At 39.2% G+C, this 24,395-nt stretch overlaps 1 protein-coding gene across 1 annotated transcript in view; it reads left to right on the forward strand.

The window, feature by feature from the left end:
• Positions 1-256: 256 nt before the first annotated feature.
• Positions 257-24,395, forward strand: part of LARP1B (La ribonucleoprotein 1B) — a 31,434-nt gene continuing 7,295 nt past the window's right edge. Inside the window, exons 1-7 of the mRNA XM_080929502.1 lie at positions 257-937; positions 8,460-8,518; positions 8,990-9,049; positions 10,769-10,943; positions 12,289-12,429; positions 20,651-20,794; positions 21,211-21,376. Of these exons, the coding sequence (XP_080785628.1) occupies positions 409-937; positions 8,460-8,518; positions 8,990-9,049; positions 10,769-10,943; positions 12,289-12,429; positions 20,651-20,794; positions 21,211-21,376 (1,274 nt within the window). The 5' untranslated portion in view covers positions 257-408. The remainder of the gene's footprint in view (positions 938-8,459; positions 8,519-8,989; positions 9,050-10,768; positions 10,944-12,288; positions 12,430-20,650; positions 20,795-21,210; positions 21,377-24,395) is intronic.

Consider the following 24,395-nt stretch of genomic DNA (forward strand, 5'->3'; position numbering starts at 1 on the left):
CCTCGCCCTCTGCACGCCCCGCCCCTGGCTGCCTCGCCCTCTCCACGCCCCGCCCTCTGGGGCAGTTACCGGCTAAGGCCGCGCGCGCCTCCGCGGCTCGCCAGATCCTTCAGACTGGCTGGAGCGCCGAGTAGTCGCCCGCGCCCGCTGAGGGCTCGCGGCTCGGGCGCGCCCGGCGCGTGTGGCGAGCTCCGGCCGTGCGCTGCGACGAGGCCGGGCGGCGGGCGGTTAGCGCTCCGCTCGGCGGGCGGGGAAGACGGGCACGCCGGGCGCTGCACGCCTCGGCGGGCGGGTTCCGCGTCCCAGGACCGAAGCGGGTCGGTGCCCCCGTGTGGAGAGAGGGGCGGCCGGGCTCCCTGGACCCGGACGGCCCCGGGCTGGGCAGGAGGCTGGGACCAGGGGCCGGCCATGTCCGCTCGCGCCCCTGTTCCCGCCGCTGCCCCCCGGGAGGATCCGCCCGCCGTGGCCGGAGACCGGGACGCGCTGTTGGCAGCGGCGAGCCGGCGGGCGGAGCAGCCGGCGCCCGGCGAGCGGGAGGGCAAAGAGGCGAGGGAGGAGCGGGCCGCGGCCGCCACCAGCGCGGGGGCGCGGGGAGAGCCGTCGCCGGCGCTCGTGCTGGGACACAGCGTGCCGCAAGCGGCCGTGCCCGTGAGGCCGCTGGCGCTGCACCTGGCGCACAAGGCGCGTGCGCCCGGGGGTCCCTTCGGCGGGGAAGCCCCGCCGCCGCCGCCGCCACCACCACCACCGCCGCCGCCGCTGCCGCCAGCACCGCGGGACCCATCGGAGGACGTCCGCGAGGACCCAGTGGCAGCCGGCTCCGAGGACAAGCCGCCGCCGCCGCCGCCAAAGGGGAACCCGTGGACCAAGAAGCTGCCGCAGCACCTGTCCCCCGTGGGCACCGGCGTGCCGCCGCCCGCTCAGGACTCCCTGGAGGCGGGTGAGTGCGATCCGCGGGAGGTGTTTGGTTCTTAGGTGTCATTCACCGAGCCGATTTACATAAATGGACATCTGGGAGAAGGAGCGACAGGAAGAGGTGGGACCTCAGGTTCTCCTTGACGGGTAGGGGCACGGCGTGGGTGACTGGGCAGCGCGGCGGTGTTTGGCTCGTGCCTTCACGTGTCGGCGGCCTGGACGCGGTGAACACTGTGGAAAAGTTTCCGCGAACTTGCCACAGAGTGGAAGGCAGTCGGGACGAGTGGGTTTGTGAGTAAGTGGAAAGGCGATCGGGCTCGCTCCTGAAGCAAAGTAGTGAAGCGAAAGTCTCAAAAAGCTGCAAGGTAGATGTGGCCCTGATGGCAGCTGGTATGAGGTGTTTTTCGGTTGTGGTTCAGAATGCCTGAGATAGGACAGTTTATTCAGAGTCTGGATCGCACAGCTGGTCCCACGGTAGCCGGCGCGTTAGAAATTGGGTTGTGCCATTGCGTTCGAATGCTGACCAATGCAATATGGCCCTTGGGGCTTTATTTGGGTCGCAGGGACTGCAGTTTAAAAAATAAAACTGGCTTGTATTTGGTGGCAAATGCTTACTGGTGTAAAGGATTAGACGTTCAAAGCCAGACTGAGCAATTTATTTAGTAAAGTCTTTCAAAAAGAAAAAAAGTTAGAATGGAAATGCTGAGTAAAACTCTCCATTTGTTTTTAAAATTAAACTGCACTAAAATAACTGGGCTTTTTCTGTGGAAATTGCGGCTGTTTTGTTGGCAAGTTTTCGCTGGTCTGGGGAGAGTCGTTGGAACAGCCGAAGTTTGAGTATGTTTATGGGATTGTGAGGGTCAAAGGCAGGGAAGGGATCGTGTACAATTGTGATTGTTTTATCTCTCCTGTAGGGGGAGGTAAATGTTGAACCAGTTTAGTTTCTTAGCTTTTTGCACGGAGAAATGCTCACTAACTTATTTGTTTTTGCTATCTTGTTTGGTTTTTAAAACAATTTCTACTTGTGTTGCCCAAGAGAGGGCTTGGAATTCTTGCTCCTCCTGTCCCTGCCTTCTTCCAGTTGCTGGGATATAGGCATTCGGCTCTCCTCATTAATTCTTACTAAATTTTGACAGTTTCCAGAGAAACAAAACAAAAGCAATGAATTTTGCTCTCATCTTGTATTAGCATAATTCTGGTCTGCTCATAAGAGCTGTTTACTAACATTGCTAAGTAAAGAGAACATGGTATACCTAGTCTTCCTAAAACGTACTAGAAAAACCTGTTGAGCACTTTATTGACTGTCCCTCCATGTCTAGATTTACACATATATCATCAGGCATTAGAGTATCATTAATTACTGCCAAATATTAACTTAGTTTTTATAAACCCAGTTTTTTAGACTTTCAAAATGAAACTGGAGATGCTTTTACCACCACTCCCCCCCATAGGATAGGGGTGAGCACAGGGTTTTGCTTGATGGGCAAGTGCTTTATCGTTACGCTATATGTGCAGATTTTCTACCACCACCCCCCTCAAATTTTACTGCAAATTACTTGGAAAAATATTTGACAGTTTATCTTGTGCTTTGGTTTTCCAGTCCTTAGATTAAGGATCAGTAACTTAGTGGAAGTGTGACCCACACCTGTAATTCTAGCAGGAGGATTATCAGTTTGAGGCAAGCCTGGATTACACTCAAGACCAGGGTCTCAGAAAATCAGAAGTCAGGCCTTTAATTTCAGGGAGTGGCAGTGGATTTCTGAATTCAAGGTCAGCCTGATCTACTTAGTGAGTTTCTGGACAGCCAGGGCTCTGTAGACAGACCTTTCTCAGAATTAAAAGAGCTCAGCTCCAGTTGTACCAATGCCTCTGTATTGACAACTCCTACAACCTGGAGTCATTGCAATATTAAGGATGCTTTTCTTCAGGTCTATAGCAGGGTGGCAATGCTGACTCTAAGCTGTTCCTCTTAGTGTCTAATGGGTAACTCAGAGAATTTGCTGTAGGAATGTACTGCTGAAAGAAATGGGTGATAATGTAGTTATTACTAACTAGCTAGTTGAGTTTTGGCAAGTTTATTGGTCTTGTAAATTAATGACATGGATGGGTTCATATCTTTTATGGAAACCCAGACCTTCCTCTTGACCTTCCCAGTAGCTGAGGTAATGGGCATGAAGGAGCTTCTGCTCCCAAATCTTAACGTACTTAAACAAGAATGCTTTCTATATGCAAGCTAGATGCCATAGCCTCCCTGTTTTCCTAAGAAAAAATGAATAGGGTGAGCTAGAGCTTTGACAGATAGCTCAGGAGTTACAAGTGCTTATTGTTTTTGACAGCACCCACATCTGGTTCACCCACTTCTAGAGGATCTATTGCCCTTTGGCCCCTGAGGTTGGTTCACAAATGCAAAAATTAAGATAAGAAATCTTCTAAAAGATGAAATGTTTAAGGGGGGATAATAAGTTGTTCAGTGGCACATGCCTATAGTCCAGCTGAGACTGGAGGCCAACTACATATAATAGTTTGATTAAAACCAGTCAAAGCAATATAGTGAGGCAGGGCTGCTGAGGTGGCTCAGCTTAAGAACACATAGTGCTGTTTTAGAGGATATGTGTAATTCCAGCTCCAGAGAAGCTCAACACTCTCTTCTCACCTCCTTGGCCACCTGCACTCACAGACATTTACACACAGATAAACACATGATTAAAGTGAAATAAATATTTTAAAAATATAATGAGGCCCTATATCAAAAAGAAAATAATAGTAATGAAAAAAATCAAATATGCCTAGAGATCATTTAGGATTCAAAGAATGTAGATTGAGCTATATTTTAGCAGTCAATTGATAGGATGCTCATAGAATTTATTCAACAAAGTAGGATGTATGCTCTTGAGAAAAAGAGGATTTTAATCCCAACCAAACTATTCAATGAAGAGAATAAACTATATCTACAACTTTTTGCTATAAACATTATCAGGTAGGTGCATCATAGAAAGCATTGAGAGTTTTTTTTTAAGGATATGATTCTGGGCTTTATTCCTTACATTTATTTGTTTAGTACATGTGCTTGTACATGCAAGAAGATCAGAGAATAGCTTTCAGGGAGTTGTTCTTTTCTTAAATCATGTGTGTTCTGGGATCAAACTCAGGCCAGGCTTGGTAGTAAGTTCCTTTACCTACTTAGTCATTTCAGCAGCCTAGCTTTCTCTAGACAAAATGAGGCAGATTCTTGATGGCTCCCATGTTTTGAGACACCCTCCTCCACTTTTAGGATGACTCTGTTATATTGCTGTTTTGGGGAAACTAGATAAACACTTCAGCCAAAGTCAGGCCCACCTAGGAATATCTTCAGATCAGTATTAAAACTTCTGACCTGACATTTTCCCAAACCAACTTAAGCTTGTGTTAGGTAGTTTTAATTATTTTGTAAGCTCTTCTTTAAATAACAGTCTAAGACATACTTGGGCTTGTAGCTGTGGCTGTACAGTAAAAAAATCAGTCTTGTATAATTTCTCAGAAACACAGAATATGACAATATTAATATTTTGTCTAGTTTTTAAATTCTATGAACCCTATGTTTTGAGAAAGGATCTCACTATATAGCCCTGGCTGTCCTAGAATTCACTATGTAGACTAGACTGGCCTCACAGTGATCCACCTGCATTTGCCTACCTGGTGCTGGGATTAAAGGTGAGTGATACCATACCTGACTATGTTGCTTTTTATCAACCCACTTCCTCCCCCTTTTCAGAAACCATAAAAGTTTTCTCTTAGTGTCCTTAGTGTCTTTAGATGAGTCTTGCTGTATAGCTCAGATTGACTTTTTTTGAGTTTCTTTCTTCAGCCTTCCCAGTGCTAGGATTATAAATGTGTGTCACCAACCTGGATTTTTAGGTATATTTTTATTTCATGTGTTTGGGTGTTTTGCTTACATGTATGTCTATACCACCTGTGTGTATGATGTCTTCAGAGGTCAGAAGATGACAGTGGATCTCCTGAAACTGGAGTTATAGTTGGTGACCCACCATCTGAGTGCTGGAAATTGAACCTGTGTTTTTTGCAAAAGTAATCAGTGCTTTTAATTTAACCAAATGACCCATCACTCAGGCCCCCAAATAATTTTATTAAAGATTTTGATTTCTTTTCCCATGGCTGCCCCTCCCCCTTTTGTCCTATACTCTTTTTTCTTTTTAATTTCATGGAGTGCTTTTTTATTCCTTTATTTTTTAATTATACTATAATCACCTCATTTCTTCCTTTCTTCTAAACCCTCCTATATACCTCTCAATGTTCTTTCAACTTCATCACTTCTTTTTTCATTATTCTTATGCATTCATTTTCCTAGACACAGTACAACCTGCTCTATATCATGTTATTGTATGTATGTTTGCAGGGTTGGCCATTTGTTATTGGATAACCAATTGTGTTCATTCCTCTCAGCTCACTTTTGTAGTTTGTAACTGTGTAGTGGTTATTCCCTCTCCACTTTGGCATGTCTATTATAGGCATTGTCCTTTTTTTTTTTTTTTTTTTTTTTTAGGTAGTCATATTGGTAAGACCTTATAGCTGTAGTTTCTGACATTCCTGTGAGACCTGATCTCAAGCAAACTCTGATCCTCTGGCTCTTACTATCTTCTGCCCCCTCTCTTGAAATATTCTCTGAACTATAGGTAGGTTGGTTGTATTGTAGTTATATCCAATAGGACTGGGCTCCCTAACTCTGCATTTTGGTTGATTGTGGTTTTCTTAAAGAAAAGTTTCAAGTTTCCTAGATGAGGAGGGAAAGGTGCACTTGGGTATAAGGACAAATATTTAAAATATAGTTAGGGATTATGCTGGCTCAGTAAAATGCTGGTTGTACGTACTCCTCTGAGATCTATGGCTTCACTAACCCAGGATAGTTGACTTAGTTTCCTTTCCAGGCATGGTTTCCCTGTTTGTTGTTGAACAGATCTTGGGTCTTAGGTCCAGTTAAGTGTTGATATACTGCCAAGGTATATGTTTTATGGCATGATATGTTTTATCCATCCATACATGTAAGTGTGCACATACACATGCTATCTGTTCCATGGATTTGTAGATTATTACAGGCACATCCCACTATGCCATGTTACCAACTTTCTTTGATAAATATTTTTTTTAATGTTATAGTTAACTGGGCAGTGGTGTTGCCTGCTTTTAATCCCAACACTCAGGAGGTAGAGGCAGAGGCTCATATATTACAGCACATACTGATGGTAGACTCTCCCAGTGACAGGCTACTATGGCTAGTTGTGGTGGCTTACCCTGTAATCCCAAGACTAGGTAGGAAAGCAAAGAGGGGAGGGAGGATCACTGGAAGTTTTGAGACTAGCTAGTCTGTATAACCAGTTCAAGCTGGGGCTACAACATCCAGGCCCTGCCTCAAAATGTGAATGAATGAAGGAGTGGATAAACATAAAAAACACAACTGTAGTTTAAGCGCCTTGTTTAAAGACAATTTTCTTATTCTTTTAAAAATTTTTTATTGATTCTTTTTGAATTTCACATTGTGTACCACAATCCCAATCATCTCTCCATCCCTCGTCCACCAAAATTAAAAAAACAAAAACAAAAACAAAAAAACCCTACAAAAAACAAGTCTCTTTATGGAAACTATAGTATGTCACACAGCATAACCCTTTGCCTACACATTTTTACTTGCAAATGCTCATTGTATTGCGTCATTAGTTAGGTTCCAGGCCTCCAGCTTCTGCCACACTATCAATACTGGATCCTCAAGGACTATCCTGTTGCCCCATGTCGTGGAGATCCTTCAGATTTGGATCTATAGGACTGGTTCCTTCATGTGCTCCACCAGCTGGAGTAGATGTTGAGTTGGGCCAGTTTAAAGCTCTGAATCTGGGCTTGGGTGGTAGCTGAGTTGGTCAGATCGACAGCTCTCCCACACCATCAGGGCCAGCTTTCCCATATTGCCTTGGTTAGCTCACTCAAGGCCATATCAGGCAAGGGGCAGGACCAGCTAATACCCCCAGACCCCCCACTTTCACACCCTCAGGGCTAGCTCATCCTCTTCCCCCAGCCCCAGGATTAACTCTACTGTGCTGCCCATGTGAGGTAGTAGGGCCTGCTCTCCCGCACATGACCTGGGGGCCAGTTTTTCCTGGATCACCCATGCCCCCCTAACAGGTCCAGCTCTGTTGTGGTATCCAGGCAAGGTGCAGGGCCCCCTCTCCCAAGTGCTTTAGCTAGTAAGGAATGGGGCCAGTTCTGTACAACTTTTAGACAGACATTGATATGGTCCCAGCCGGCAACCAGAGTAGGGAATTTACATGGACTTTGGTGGTAATATGACCCATGTACATTGACAGACCTCTGCTGATGCACGGTTATGGACTCAGACATGGCCTCAGCACTGGCCTAGACTTCACTATGGCCGCAGGGCCATCTACTTATATCAGACTCTTCCTCTCCACCCCCAGTGGCCAGTCCTCTCTGCACAGTGCTCAAACCATCCCACTTCTCGTTCTTTCCTGTTCCCCACCACCTACATTGCAGTAGTTCCCACTGTAGGTTGGCCCTGTGGCTGGGTTATCTTCTACTGGTTTTTCCTTTTTGTTAAAAAAATATTTATTTTTATCTTTAATTTTGTTTTTTTCTCAAGACAGGGTTTCTTTATGTAGCCTTGGCTGTTCTACAACTAGCTCTGTAGGCTAGGTTGACCTTAAAGTCACAGATCCATCTGCCTCTGAGCTATCACCTGGGTTAAAGACTGTTGGGGTTTTGTTTGGTTTGTTTGTTTGGTGTGTTCGAATGTGTGCGTGCATGCCCACTTTGTTTTTTTGAGATACGGTCTTTCTGTAAAGCCCTGGCTGGCCTGGAATTTGCTCTCTAGACCAGGCTGGCCTCCAACTCTGCCCATCTCTGCCTCTCAGCTGCTGGAGTTAAAGGCATTATGACCTGCCACATGCTTTCTATAGAGAATGGCAGGTGAATCAATGGTTGTTGTGTTGCTTGTTTGGGGCACTGACCTTGTACATGTTGAGTAAGCTTTCTACCTTCCTTTGATCTACAGCCCCAGCCTATAGATTTCTACAGAGATCAGTTACTTTCTTTTATGTGGCTGGGTTCTGGGTGTCTTGGTTAGTTTGTTGTTTCTATTCTGTTGTATTTCATTAATAAAAGGACTGGATTGTCATTTTAGGGTAAATTAGTATTTTCCAACTTTTTTTTTGAGATAATGTTTTTCTGTATCCCTGGATGTCCTGGAAATTGTTCTGTAGTCCAAGCTGGCCTTGAACTCAGAGATACACTTGCCTCTACTTCCAGTGTTGGGAGTAAAGCTGTGTGCCACCACTGCCCAGTTAGTATTTTCCACTCCTAAAATGTGGGTAACATTTAAATTTGAGTATTACAGTGGATGTCTTTCTAGAAATTTGAGAACCAGAAACTTGGATTTTTTTGGGGGGGATGGTAACTATGCTAACTTGCTGAAATTGAAATGTTTATTCATTTATTACGCTTGTTAAATGAAATGATTGTAAAAACAATTTTGTATATTTTTTTAGAGCTCAGTTCCCCCAAAATTATAAAAGCGGGAAAACTCAAGACAAAGAAATCCAACAAGGTATGCTTTTACAGAAAGTACTTTTTAAATGGTTCTAAAACAGTGCTTCTTGAAGTCTGATTCTAAGATCACTGAAGTTTTACTTCATAGTGGTTGAAAGTCTATATATAAATATATAGGTAATTTTAACAATTACTATTGCTTTATTTGATTTTGTTATTTCTTTTTCCCCTGTGGTTGAGACAGTCTCACTAAATAGCCTTGGCTATCCTGTAACTCAAAGAAATTACCTTGCTGGGATTAAAGGCATGTGCTACTATATCTAGCTTGTTGCTTTTGCTGAGACAGGGTTGTAGCTCGGGTTAGCCTTTTTCACCCATGGTTGGTACTGAATCCCTGTTCCTCTTTCTAAATGCTAAGATTGCTAGCATGTACCACCATGCGTGGCTACAAAAATTACTTTTAGCAATTGTTTTTTCTGTTTAAAAATTCTGAAAATCATTTTCAATTGTAACACTTATTACCTTTTAGGCTAGTGACTTCAGTGATATGGCAAACTGGCCAACACCAGGTGAATTGCTTAACACGGGGGTAAGTGCTTTGTTTTTTTTGTTTTTTTTTTTTTTAATTCTGTTTTAAAAAGAAAGTTCTTATTTCAGCATTATTGGGATGGGTATACATAAAGATGTGGCTTATATCTGTAAGATTATTTTTACTTGCAGCATCCTTTCCTACAAAGTAATGTTAGTAATGAAATTGGTTTATCATTTACCCAAGAGTGCATTTTTGTAATAATAATCACCTATAAGTTATAATAAATCAAATTTGGATTTTATAACTATATCTCTTATTAAGAAGATGATCCAGACTTGACAGTTCTCCTTTCTATAGTTTTACCCAGTTATAAGATACTTTCATTTACATTTCCCTATCTGGCTTGTATCTTTAGGAGTTGGGGTGAGGTATTTTGTTTATGATTTCTTTTTTTCAAAAAGGATTAAATTATATATTTTTTAACTAAAGAAACTAGATTTACTTAATATGTTTAAGTATTTTGCCTGTATAGTCACTACGTGCATAATTGGTGCTTGTGGAGGTCAGAGAAACTGCCTGGAACTGTAATTAAAGGTGGTTGTGAGAAACTGAGTGCTGGGAACTGAACTCAGGTCCTTTGTAAGAGCAACAACACATGCTTTTAACTGTTGAGACATCTCTTCAGCCTGAATCATATTTTTGCAGGGGAGTTTGTTTCTTAATTTTGAGACAGGGTCTTTATAACTCTGGCTGTCTTGGAACTCACTCTGTAGACTAGGCTGCCTTCAAATTCGTGATCTCCCTTCCTCTGCCAATAAAATACTGGGATTAAAGGCGTATATCACCATACCCAGCCCTAATGTGATGGGTTGTTGTTATCAGACTATATGTAAGCCCATTTCCTCAACTAGAAAATGAATTTGGCTCCTGCTTGCTAGTGTTGCAGCCATCCCACCATCTAGCAAGTCCTGATAAGCGTCTGCTACTATACACTATTTCTGCGCCTGTGGAACAGTTGTAGGAAGCGCTGTTTGTGTCTTACTCAAGTACTATTGTCTTAGGATTGTGCTTTGTGTGGCAGTTGTAACACTGTCCATTCACTTATTTTGGTGGACATTTGAATTATTGTAAAATTGTAAATTATTGTAAAAAAACTATAAATTTTACACAGAAATTTTCTTTTTTCCCCACAGTAGGTAACTAGGGAAAAGAATCGCAAGATCATAGACTAGGTATTACTTAGTTTGTTAAGAAACTGCCAATATTACTTTCACTGGTATCTTAAATAAGAACTTCAGTTACTTCACAGTCTCAGTACTGTTAATTTGGCTTGTTTTATTTTTTAGAAATGGTTTATTTTTATTTTATGTCCATTGGTATTCTTCCTGCTTGTACATGGATGAGAGTTTCAGATCTTCTGGAACTGCAGTTATATAGACAGTTGTGAGCTGCCATGTGGGTGCTGGGAATTGAAGCCAGTGCTCTTAACCATTGAGCCATCTCTCCAGCCCAAGATGGTCAATTTTTGAAAACTGTATCTATTGTGGTAAATACATTTGTGGATGATTTGTACTTTGACTAGTGATGGCAGCATACTCATAAGTTGGGGATCCAGCCCCTTACCTTATGCACACTCTTAGACAAGTGCCCTATTCTCCAGGTTCTTACTTTGGTAAATTATTTGCTTTTGCATTTTTAAGCAACATTTAGAATAGGTATATTGACATTTCTAGTGAGATGCCAAAAATTCTATTCAGAACACTTTTTTTTTTTCAGTCTCAGAGTATTATCGGCCAAGGAAATAAAAAGCCACAAATTAGAAAAGAAAAAGAAGAGAAGATTGAAAAAAGAAGCAACAGTGAGAGCAAAGAGAACCGGGAAGCAAAACTAGATGGTCCTATTGAGAATATCAGCGAGGATGAGGCTCAGTCAAGCAGCCAGCGGAAGAGAGGTGAGCTGCTGCACTGTAACCTGAAGTTTTGAAGACTGCATGGTGACAACTTTTAGTTACGTGTCTCTGGCATCACATGTCCAACCTCCTGCAGTAGTAGTAACTGACTGGCCTATTTGGTCTTCTGGTCTACCCCCTCCTTCAGTTATTTTTGCATTTAAACTCAATTCTGTACAAAACAAATGGAGTGAAATTCTTTATAGATTTTCTTGCAGATATATTCTTGCAGATATATTACAGTATTTTAAATTCACATTGAAATTACTTCCTGCAATTCTGAGAGAATGGTTTTCTAAGAGAAAAAGTGAAGACAATATTAGTCAGTGTATTGAGAGTGAGGGTTCCTTGGCCTGTGCCTCCTGAATGCTGGGACTAAAGGGATAAAGGTGTGCACAACCATAACCAGCCGAGTGTTATATTCTACTAAACAACTGGAGCTGCAAGAGTTAAGGACTAGGTTCCTTTGATCCACTAAGCAAATCTTGACTTAGAACAGAATAAACAATTGTTAAAAATTTCTCCCTGTTCCTTAGCTGCTTTGTTTTGCCACTTAACATTTTTCCTGCTTCTTCTATAATATTCTTGGCTGTCTAGAATTCATGCATATGAAACACCTGTCATTTTGCTTTAAAATTTGTTTTTGTTGCTTTCTTTGAAATTGATTGGCTAATACTAAGTTAGGTGTTTTATATATAGCCAGATAAATTTAATTCATATTTAAGCCATGAATTGTGCACCTATTGCATATATGCTTTTTTCAATGAAGATGAGAATATTAACCTATATATATATATATATATATATATATATATATATATATATATATATATTTTCTTTTTCTTTCTTTCCTTTTTTCAAAGAGGAAACATCTTACTTTATTCCTCACATGCTTTTGAGAAACTTGTTAGTAGTAATATTGGACAAATGACTACTGAATTCTGAAGCCAAAGTTTCTGGGCTTGTTAAGATTTTTGTGTGTTTATGTATTTATGTATGTGCATGTGGTTTGTGTGAATACATGAGTGTATGGAGGCCAGGTGCTCAGTTTTATTTCTCTTACTGAACCTGAAACTTGCTGACCAGCAAGCCCCAGGTATTTACTAATGGCCATCTTCCCATTTTTTTTTTTTTTAAATTTACTGGCTTTTTACTTGATAGTGAGAAATTTGTACAAACTAAATCAAAGATTGGTTTATAATAATGAAAAGAATTCTTTTGGTACTCTACAGACAATACATTCAAAGGAAGACCGAATCTTTAATTAAAATTCTTAGTATTTTTCAGAGCCTTAATGAAAATTGTTCATTATCATGAAATGATTTTGTTTTGTTTTTTTTCCTTGAAGCTAATAAGCACAAATGGGTACCACTCCACTTAGATGATGTGAGACCAGACAGCCAGGAAAGACCTGGGTCCCGGAACAGCTCTAGATGTCAACCTGACGCAAATAAACCAGCTCACAGTAACAGAAAGAGTGACACACGAAGTAAGTGCCTTTTCAGCAGTCCCATGAATGTGGACAACTGGAGCTTACTGTGGGGACTGTAGAAATGGCAGACACATTTCTTTAATTCTATACATTGTCTAAAGAGTAGTGCAGTTACGGGATTTAACAACAAGGCTGTATGTTAACACAGTAACTGTCCATAATCTTATTCCAATGTTGGTGTTTCATCTTTTTGGTTTTAGGAGATGGGGTTTCTTTGTGCAGCCCTGGCTGTCCTGAAATTCTCTCTGTAGAGCCAGGCTGGGCTCAGATTCAGAGATCAGCTAGTTACTTAGTCTCTGCCTTCTGAGGGCTGGGATTCAAGGTATCTGCCAACATCTCCTGGCTTAATTTTATATCTTATTTTATATTTTGAGACAGGACATTGCATATTTAGCTTAATAACTAGCCAGGCACTTATTTATCTGACTTTATCTTCCAGCCTCAGCCTCTTGTGCTAAGATCACAAACAGGTGCTGTTGATTCCTTAATCTTCACCATTGTCCTAACAGTTCCTTTGCTTTGACTTCCTTACTTTAATTTTTCTTAAGATAATTCTATGATGGTGGTGATTGTGACTATCTTTTTGTCTGGGACTCACTGTGTAATACAGGCTGACCTTAAACTCAGAGATTGGCCACCTATGCTTCCAATTAAAAATTTGAAATTAAAGCATGAACTAATTCCCTGTAAGATAATAAGGTTTTTAAACAGATATTCTTTACTTTGAGTTATGTTTTGGATTATGCTTCCTTATGATTAGTTTTTAATTACAAATTTTCTTTTTTTATTTTATATTTTAATTTTAATAATACAAAATTAAGATGAGGAGAAAACATATAGAAATATTATAATAAATAACAGAAGGAAATAGGATTTTCTTGTGACTTGTCATATAGGAAAACATTCCAAGTTCAATCCATCTAGCATGGTGAAAATTGCCAATTTCTAATTTATATATGTACAGAAAAATATTAATTATATCAATTCAGGAAAAATGTTAACTTTTAAAAAACTGTTAAAATTTGTCAAATCTGTTTTCTTTTTTTTTCTTTTTTTTAATTGAGCAACTTTATTTTAAAAAACAAAGATAAATGTACAGATTTTAAATGCATTTTTGCATAAAAGTATATGAATACATTTTTGTTAGTACTTGATTTTTTTAAAGGTTTGATAGTATGCATTAAAATCTTAACTAGTTACAATGAGCATAAAGTACATGTAAAACAAGATGTAACCTGGAAATAGTCAAAGTTTGCTTGGTGTGTAAAGATTAAACATAATGATTATTCATATTTTTTTTGGCCTTTGTTTTTCTTGAACTTCATATAGTCTGTAAGTTGTTTCTGGGGTTTTTAGAGTTTTCTGGGGTTAGTATCCAATTATCAGTGACTGCATATAATGTCTGTTCTTTTGTGACTGGGTTACCTCACTCAGGATGATATTCTCTAGATGCATTCATTTTCTTTTTTTTTTTAAACTTTATTTTAAAACACAAAGATAAAAGAAAAAAATTTTAAACATTTTTGCATAAATGTATACAAATACAATTGTGTCAGTGCTTGGCTTTTTTTTTTCTTTTTTTTAAGGTTTGATACTCTGCATTAAGGTCTTACTAGTTACAATGAGCAAAAAGTACATGTAAAACAGGATGTAACCTGGAATTAGTCAACGTTTTCTTGGTGTGTAAGGATTGAGCTTGCCTTTTTTTTTGTTTTGTTTTGTTTTGTTTTGTTTTGTTTTGTTTTCTTGAACTTCACACAGTCTGTGAGTTATTTCTGGGGCAGTCCGAGCCTCTGGGGTTAGCATCCCACTATCAGTGACTGCATATTATGTCTGTTCTTTTGTGACTGGGTTATCTCACTCAGGATGATATTCTCTAGATGCAACCATTTTCTTATGAATTTGGTTAAGTCATTGTTTCTGATGGCTGAGTAGTACTCCATTGTGTAAATGTACCACAATTTTTGTATCCATTCATCTACTGAAGGACATCTGGGTTCTTTCCAGCTTCTGGCTATTATAAATAGGGCTGCTATGAACATTGTGGTGCATGTGTCTTTGTTGTATGTTGGAGTTTCTCTGGGGTATATACCCAGAAGTGGAATAACTGGGTCTTCAGAGAGTACTATGTCCAATTTTCTGAGGAATCGCCAGACTGATTGCCAGAGTGGTTGTACCAGTATACAACCCCACCAACAGTGGAGAAGTGTTCCCCTTTCTCCACATCCTCGCCAGTATCTGCTGTAATCTGAGTTTTGGATCTTAGCCATTCTGACTGGTATGAGGTAAAATCTCAGGGTTGTATTAATTTGCATTTCCCTGATGGCTAATGATATCGAGCACTTCTTAAATGCTTCTCAGCCATTCGATATTCCTCAATTGAGAACTTTTTGTTTAAGTCTGTACCCCATTTTTTAATAGAGTTCTTTGATTCTCTGGTGTCTAGCTTTTTGAGTTCTTTGTATACCTTGGATATTAGGCCTCTATCAGATGTGGGGTTGGTAAAGATCTTTTTCCAATCTGTTGGCTGCTGTTTTGTTTTCTTGACAGTGTCCTTAGCCTTACAGAAACTTTGCAATCTCATTAAGTCCCATTTGTTGATATTTGACCTTAGAGCATGAGCCACTGGTGTTCTGTTAAGGAAATTTTCTCCTGTGCCTATGTGTTCTAAGGTTTTCCCTACTTTTTTTTCTAATAGTTTCAGTGTACCTGGTTTAATGTGGAGATCTTTGATCCACTTGCACTTGAGCTTTGTACAAGGAGATAAGAAAGGGTCTATTTTCATTCTTTTGCATGCTGAATGCCAGTTGGACCAGCACCATTTGTTGAAGAGGCTGTCCTTTTTCCATTGAATGTTTATAGCTCCTTTGTCAAAAATCAGTTGGCCATATATGTGAGGGCTCATTTCTGGATCTTCTATTCTATTCCATTGATCCACGTGCCTATTTCTGTACCAGTACCATGCAGTTTTTAACACAATTGCCTTGTAATATAGCTTGAGGTCAGGGATAGTGATTCCCGCAGATGTTTTCTTGTTGTTGAGGATGGATTTCGCTATTCTAGGTCTTTTGTTATTCCAGATGAAATTGCACATTGGTCTTTCCAACTCAATGAAAAACTGGGTTGGAATTTTGATGGGATTGCATTGAATCTGTAGATTGCTTTTGGTAAGATGGCCATTTTTAAAATGTTGATCCTTCCAATCCATGAGCATGGGAGAGCTTTCCATTTTCTGAAATCTTCCTTGATTTCCTTCTTTAGAGATTTGAAGTTCTTGTCATACAGGTCCTTCACTTGCTTAGTTAGAGTCACACCAAGGTATTTCATATTGTTTGTGACTATTATGAAGGGTATCTTTTCCCTAATTACATTCTCCGCATGTTTGTCCTTTGAGTAGAGGAAGGCTACTGATTTGTTTGAGTTAATTTTATATCCAGCCACTTTGCTGAACTTGTTTATCAGCTGTAGGAGTTCTCTGGTGGGATTTGTGGGGTTGCTTAAGTACACTATCATGTCATCTGCAAATAGTGATGTTTTTACTTCTTCCTTTCCAATTTGTATCCCTTTGATTTCCTTTTGCTGTCTAATTGCTCCGGCCAGGACTTCCAGTACTATGTTGAATAGGTAGGGGGAGAGTGGGCAGCCTTATCTATTACCTGATTTTAGTGGGATTGCTTCAAGTTTCCTATCGTTAAGTTTGATTTTGGCTATTGGTTTGCTGTATATTGCTTTTATTATGTTTACATATGGGCCTTGGATTCCCGTTCTTTCCAAGACTTTTAACATGAAGGGGTTTGAATTTTGTCAAATGCTTTCTCAGCATCTAGTGAGATGATCATGTGGTTTTTTTTCTTTGAGTTTGTTTATATGGTGGATCACATTGATGGATTTCAGTATATTAAACCATCCCTGTATCCCAGAGATGAAGCCTACTTGATCATGGTGAATGATCATTTTGATGTGTTCTTGGATTCGGTTTGCAAGGATTTTGTTGAGTACTTTTGCATCAATGTTCATAAGGGAGATTGGTCTGAAGTTCTCTTTTCCTTGTAGGGTCTTTGTGTGGCTGAAGAACGAGGGTATTTGTGGCCTCAAAAAATGAGTTAGGTAGTGTTCCATCTGCCTTTATTTTGTGGAATAGTTTGGAGAGTATTGGTATTAGGTCGTCAATAAATCTCTGATAGAATTCTGTACTGAACCCATCTGGACCTGGGTTCTATTTCTATTTCTTTAGGTGTTAAGGAATTATTTAGACGGTTTACCTGGTTCTGGTTTAGCTTCATTATCTGGTATCTGTCTAGGAATTCATCCATTTCCTCCAGATTTTCCAGCTTTGTGGAGTATAGGTTTTTATAGTAGGATCTGATGATTTCTTGAATTTCCTCAGTTTCAGTTGTTATTTCTCCACTTTCCTTTCTGATTTTATTAATTTGGATACTCTCTCTTTACCCTCTAGTTCATGTGACTAAGGGTTTATCAATCTTGTTAATTTTCTCAAAGAACCAGCTCTTGGTTTTGTTGATTCTTTGAATGGTTCTTTTTGTTTCTATTTGGTCTATTTTTGCCCTAAGTTTGATTATTTCTTGCCGTCTACTCCTCTTGGGTGTATCTGCTTCCTTTTGTTCTAGAGCTTTTAACTGTGCTATCAAGTTGCTAGTGTATGCTCTCTCCAGTTTCTTTGGAAGCACTACGAGCTATGAGTTTTCCTCTCAGTACTGCTTTCATTGCATCCCATAGGTTTGGGTATGTTGTGTTTTCGTTTTCATTGAATTCTAGAAAATCCTTAATTTCTTTCTTTATTTCTTTTTTGACCCTGCTATGGTTTAATAGAGCATTGTTTAGTTTCCATGTGTATATGGGCTTTTTGTTATCTTTGTTGTTATTAAAGACCAGCCTTAGACCATGGTGATCTGATAGGATGCATGGGAGTATTTCAATCTTCTTATATCTATTGAGGCTTGTTCTGTGACCGATTATTTGGTCAATTTTGGAGAAGGTGCCGTGAGGCGCTGACAAGAAGGTGTATTCTTTTGTTCTGTAGATGTCTATTAATTCCAACTGGTTCATAACCTCTGCTAGTTTCACTGCGTCCTTGTTCAGTTTCTGTTTCCATGATCTGTACATTGATGAGAGTGGGGTGTTGAGGTCTCCCACTATTATCGTGTGGCGTGCAATGTATTTTTTGAGCTCTAGTAGGGTTTCTTTTATGAATATGGGTACTCTTGTGTTTGGAGCATATACGTTAAGAATTGAGAGTTTCTCCTGACAAATTTTCCCTTTAATGAGTAAAAAGTGTCCTTCCTTATCTTTTTTGATAACTTTTGGTTGAAAATTTACTTTATTTGATATTAGAATAGCCACTCCAGCTTGCTTATTGGGGTCGTTTGCTTGGAAGGTTTTCTTTCCCAACCTTTTACTCTTGAGATAGTGTCTGTCTTTGTCTCTGAGACGAGTTTCTTGTAAGCAGCAAAACGGTGGATTCTGTTTATGTATCCAGTCTGATAGCCTATGTCTTTTCATTGGGGAATTGAGTCCATTTATGTTAACAGATATTAAGGAATAGTGGTTGCTGTTTCCTGCTATTTTTGCTTTTAGAGGTAGAATTGTGCTTGTGTGTCTTTCTTCTTTTGGTTTTCTTGCTTTAGGTATTTTCTTGTTTTTACTAGGATGTAGTTTCCCTCCTTGTATTGGGTTTTCCACCTATAATTTGTTGTAGTGCTGGGTTTGTGGTCAGATATTGTGCAAATTTAGTTTTGTCCTGGAATATCTTGGTCTCTCCATATATGGTGATTGAGAGTTTTGCTGGGTATAGCAGCTTGGGCTGGCACCTGTGCTCTTAGGGGATCTGCATGATGTCTGTCCAGGATCTTCTAGCTTTCATAGTCCCTGTTGAGAAGTTAGGTATGATTCTGACTGGTCTGCCTTTATATGTTACATGGCCTTTTTCCCTTACGGCTTTTAATATTTTTTCTTTGCTTTGTGCACTTGGCGTTTTGACTATTATGTGTCGGAGGAATTTCTTTTCTGGTCCACTCTATTTGGAGTTCCGTAGGCTTCTTTTATGCTCATGCTCATCTCATTATTAAGGGTAGGGAAGTTTTCTTCTATGATTTTGTTGAAGATATTTACTGTGCCTCTTAGTTGATATTCTTCACCCTCTTTTATTCTTATTATCCTTAGGTTTGGTCTTCTCATTGTGTCCTGGATCTTTTGGATATTTTGGTTAGGAGCTTTTTGGCTTTTGCATCTTCTCTGACTATTTTGTCTATGTTTTCCATGTTCCCTGAGATTCTCTCTTCCATCTCTTGTAGTCTGTTGGAAATGCTTCCATCTGTGATTGTTGATTTCTTTTTTTAGGTTTTTCTACCTCCAGGATTGTTTCTTTTAGTGTTTTCTTTATTGTTTCCATTCCCATTTTAAATTTCTTCAATTCCTTCATCTCTTTGGTTCTGTTTTCCTCTAGTTCTTTGATTTCTTTGAGTGTTTTTCTTGTTTCCTCTTTAAAAGCTTCTGTTTCTTTATGCTTTTCCTCCCATTCTTGTTTAAGGATCTCTATCATCATCTTGAGGTATGATTTCGGGTCTGAGTCTTCTTTTTCTGGAATGTTTGGTATTCCGCTGTTTGTTGTGATGGGAGAACTGGGTCCTAATGTTGCCAGGTTGTCTTGGTTTCCATTGGGTAAATTCTTTCACTTTCCTCTTGCCAGCTTGTTGTCTTTGATTATAGTGGTCTTGTTGTCAGTGATTGGTTCCCGTCTTTCCTGTGTACCTTGCTGTTCCGGGTGGCAGATGGCCTGAGCGTTTTCAATTACAGATTTTTAGTAGAAATAGTTTTCCCGTTTAAAGACAGGGTCTCTGTATAAAGCAGAGATCCACCAGCCTCTTTTATTTCCCAAGTTTTGGGAATGAAAGTGTGTGCCACAGTGCCTGGCATCTAAATACTCTTTAATGTGACATTTATGTTTAAATAACATTTAACTTTTTGAGTTTATTATGATATAATGATTAAGGAAGGACTATTTGGTTTAGCTATTTTAGATTTCATTGAATATTGTTGCCCAGACTGGCCTTGAACTCAGTCCTCCAACCTCAACCTCCCAATAACTAGGGTTGTAGGTGTGTAACCAGTTTTAGCAAGAATATTTTAGGGGTTGGAGTGATAGCTCAGTGTTTAAGAATGTTTTCCTCTCTTGAAGATCAGTGTTAGGTTCCTGCACCTGGAAGACAGCTCACAACCACCTGTAACTCTTGTTACAGGGATCCAAGAGTATCTTCTAACATCTGTGGGCCCTTTATAAATCCATACACACAAATTACAAAAAATTTTAATTTTTAAATGGCCTTGGATGTCCTTTCTGAAGAATGCGTAGATGCTAGGGGTGTTGGGTGTTGTCTAATGAGAGAAGTGATGGAAAGCATCTGAATATCACATAATTCCATCTTTTGTCTAACCAGCATCCAAAGGATGATGTTAACTCCTTGTTGCAGGCCATGGTGGCCCACACCTTTCACCCTAGCACTCCCAAGAGGTAGAGGCATAGCCTCTTGTCTACAGAGTGAAAGTGGTAGATACGATTCCTCTTGTTCTGAGTCTGAATTTTTTATGTGATTTCAATTTCTCCTTTTTTAAAAACATGCCTTTTATTTGAATGGTAGTATTTCTTCCTTACATGTTTTAAATAAAGTATTTTTAGGAAAGTTTTACATGCAGATACAGTAGTGGAGGAGAATTGTAAATATGTATATAACAGCATATTCTTAGCAGAGGACCTCTGTCTTTCTAGTATGTCATTTTTACAGAATGTTTTGTATATGCTCAGCACCTCCTTCCCCACCCACTTTTTATGCTAAAGATATGGCCAGTCTCCTTGAATATCTTGCTGTTTAAATATAGCCTGACTACTATCAAGTAGGATGGAAGGAAGAATGTGGTAGCTCCTGCCGAGTAATCTCTTCACTATGGCAGGTTTATGTAGAAATTTCTAGAAGTTCAAGGCCAACCTGGGCCACCAGATCAAAAACTACCTACCAGAGAGGTTGGTAGTAGGTGACTAGAATCAAAATACATTGTAAACACGTGAAATTATCAAAGAATAAATGAAAGGTGCTTTTAAAATTCAAAGAGAAAAGAATGGAGGATAAAGTAGTTACTATATTTTTATAGAGCTTATTGTATTGTTTTATTGTAAATTTAAATGTATTAAATTTTTTATTTGAAGGTTGGAGACGGGATAGAGAAAAGAGAGATGATCAAGATGAAGTATCCAGTGTGAGAAGTGAGGGTGGTACCATCCGAGGTTCCACTAGAGGCCGGGGAAGAGGCCGGGGCCGAGGAAGAGGCCGAGGTCGAGGAAACCCTAGATGTAAGACATGCCATTTTTTTGATTTTTGTTTTTTCTGTTAAATTAGATGAACTTTGGGGGGAAAAATAGCAAATAGTCTTTTCATGTTACCCTATATTATGTTAATTTTTTTTACGTTTTTATTTTTATGTATGTGGTTTAGGTCAGGGTGTCATGGTGTGCATGTGGAAATCTGAGGACACATGGCAGGACTAGGTTCTCTACCATGTGGAACCTGGAGCTTATATGAAGGGTATTAGCTTGGTGACATGGGGCTCTCCCTGCTGAGCTATCTCAGTGGTCCTCTGGCATGATGGGTCAGCTAATCATTTTAGTTTGACAGTAAATTCAGTTCTTCATTTTGGATTTCTCTTTGGGTTATTGCTTATTTATTTCTTTAATTGTGCTCAGCTTTCTTTTACTTTGTTTGTATCCAGTGAACTTTGATTATTCATATGGTTATCGAGAGCCAGGGGAAAGAAGTGAGCAGCCATTTCCTACAGAGCTTAACACCAGCATGATGTATTACTATGACGATGGCACAGGTGTACAGGTGTACCCTGTGGAAGAAACCCTGCTTAAAGAGTACATTAAGCGCCAAATGTAAGTAGATGTCAGACAAACACAGGGCACTGCAGTCTGTTTCTTTGGCAAACTTATTATCACATTCTCAAAGCTGTAATCGTAAAATTACAGAATGGGAATATTATTTTGATTTTTTTCCCTAGGAGATTGACCAAATAGGTATCTACAAATTTTTCCCTTTGTTTATTATATTCATGTCATTTTCCAGAGTAGTGGAAATGTCACTGCATATTAAGTATAAAAAAATAAGACTAAAACTTCCATATATTATTTAAAATAATTACAATGTCTCATTTGCAAATAAATATTTATTAAAACTTGTAGATGAGCTGGGTGTGGTGATACATGCTTATAATTCCAGCACTAGGCTGTCTGAGGCATTGGGTTCAAAGCCAGCCTGAGTCGCAGAGCAAAACCCATATGGAGAACAAAGCAAACATGAAAAAGATAATAAAAAACACTCGTAAATGATTAAAATAGTGCCTGATATTTCAAAAGAATTTTTAATAGCAACTGATTGCAGTTTATCTTTTAAGCTCTGAATTCTTAATGATATTAAAAGAAATATTTTTAAATTATACCTTAGTCCTATGTAAGAAATCTGCTTATTTCAAACATACATCTTGCATATTTGCATTGCATGTTTATATCATGGAAATTACAAAAAAAATATAAAAAAAGCAAAAAGCCCATCCTTCCTAAGTAATTTGTATAACCAACTGGGTAAAATCTTAATTACTTTTCTGCTATGTATAATAAAGGAAAATGGTCTATTTTTGAGAGAGTATAAGCATTTAAAATATACATTTTTATTTAAAAAATGGGCCCTCCTCTGTAACTAGATACCGCTTTTTTCACTGGTGCCAGCCGGCATCTTTGGCTGCCTTGGTGGTAGATAAGATGGACTCCCAGTCAGAGCAACTTGCTTATTTTGTTTTTTCTTCCTTTGTTATGGTTGACACAAAACTAAGCAAAGGGTCTTTTTATGGCCAGGAAGTGCCTGTCAACTTCATACCATTATTCCTGTCTTCTTTTGTAACTCTTACTGCTAGGTCCCTTCTGAGACCTGACAGTGAACATGCAACTCCATGTCAGGATAACCGGCCTCCATTGTGCTCATGAGGGAGGGAGGAGCAGAGCTGCTTCCTTGTTGACAGTGTCTGGTCATGCAGTGTAGAATGCAGAGCTGCTAAGGTAGGACATGTATGTCCCCTAGGACACTGAGCAAAATGTCACACGTTGGTCGTGACTCCTTTTTGTTGTTTCAGTGGCAGGGTTTTTGACAAACTTCCATGGAGTGTCTTAGAGGTGGGGGTTCACAGTTTGCTCGCTGGAGCGGTCAGGCTATTTCTAGTCTAGTACTTAGAGAGGTGATGAAACAGGGTCTGCATTTGCGTTTTAGTTTCCACTTTAAAAATTTTTTTATTGTGCTTTGGTGCACAATATTTTACTATTACTACATTCTAGCCAACTGAGATAACTAGATAGACAACTCAGCTAACTAGATAGATGAAAATATATTTTAAAGTGACTTTACTTTTCCTAATGGATAGTCTGAGTCACTTTATAACAGTTTTTTGATGTAAGAATATTTAAATTTTAAGTTTTTAATTTTTTCCTTTTGAAACTTCTGGTCCCTCCTGCCTCAACCTTTCAAGTGCTTGCTACTCTGTCACCACACTGGGCTAAATTATTTCTGTTTAGAACAATCTCTTGTCGTTCAGACTTACAAATGAGTATGTTTGTAACCCAAAATAGATTATAGCTATAGTACAGTTTGATTTTCACAATAGATTTAAAGGGAAGCTTGCTACTGAATTCTGCATCAAGTACAATTTTAACTAATGACTACATCAGATGTCTAGTGTGATGTCTCAGGTTTTGTAATCTCAGACATTTCAAGATTCTGAAGCAATGGAATTAGGTATTTGAGATGGAATAAAACTCAGACTGTACAATGTACTAGTGTTGCTGAGATGTCAGTAAATGAACTGTGAGAACTTTGTACTTTAACTGATAGATAATCACACAGGACAGATTTAGATCATATATTTTTAAAGTAGGCTTATTTTCCCCTCTTGCACAAGTGAAATGTTACTCTAAAGCAGTTGATGTTTAGAGGTGCTTAGTTCTTCACAGTTAGAAATTGTCCTAAGTAGTTCAAGGTTACCAAGTTGTACATACGAGTGTGAAGCTGTGTGCTTTCTCCTAACTTTCTGCCTCCCGAGAACTTTGGGCTGAAAAGCTGCAGGATTGCCTGTTACAATATCACCATGGTTTCTCTTATTCTCTTCTGGGATCCTGATCTTTGTTTTTAGAGGCTTATTTTCATTTTATTATATGGATGCTGTAATTTAAATGTATGTTTTCAAGTTATTTCATTAAACATTTTTTTCTTTTTGGTCTTTTATGACTTATTAAGTTTATAGTCTTTGGACTGATAGTTGTCTGTTTAATCTGTCTGGGATAAGGTTAAGTGGGTCTGTGCTTAAATAATTCTAACCCCAAGCTGTCTAAGCATTCTCTGTTTCCTTACACTTCATGGAACTTCATAGTCAGAGATATTTCTTTCTTAGCTATATTATACTTCCATTTGTTTGGAAATGCTGAGGATCAAAGCTTGGGCATCTACGAGCTCTATGCATGATTATGCTACTGTGCTGTTACTGTTTTGTTTTGTTTTGTTTTTTTTACTTAGTTGTGTACTGGTTGCTAGGGGTCCTAACATACAGTGTTAGTGTATTGTTAATTTGGGGACAGAGTACCTTATGTTTGAGTATGAATCAACAAAAGTCACTTTCAAGTGCTCTGTTCTTCCCAGTATTTGGGAAGCAGTAAACTGACATGTCTAACTTTGTTATTATTTAGTGTTTAAATGAAGCAGGTGGAGGTAGGTTTGTAATGGAACCTTCAGTGAATGACTCATTGAAAAATTCAGGGCTGTAGAATTTTCACTTACCCAGCAAGTATATGGCTGGATTCTGAACAATATAAACAAATAGATTTTTAAATTATATTTTAATTTGTTAGATGTAAG

Source organism: Micromys minutus (assembly GCF_963924665.1).
Source record: "Micromys minutus genome assembly, chromosome: 15".
Lineage (NCBI taxonomy): Eukaryota > Metazoa > Chordata > Mammalia > Rodentia > Muridae > Micromys > Micromys minutus.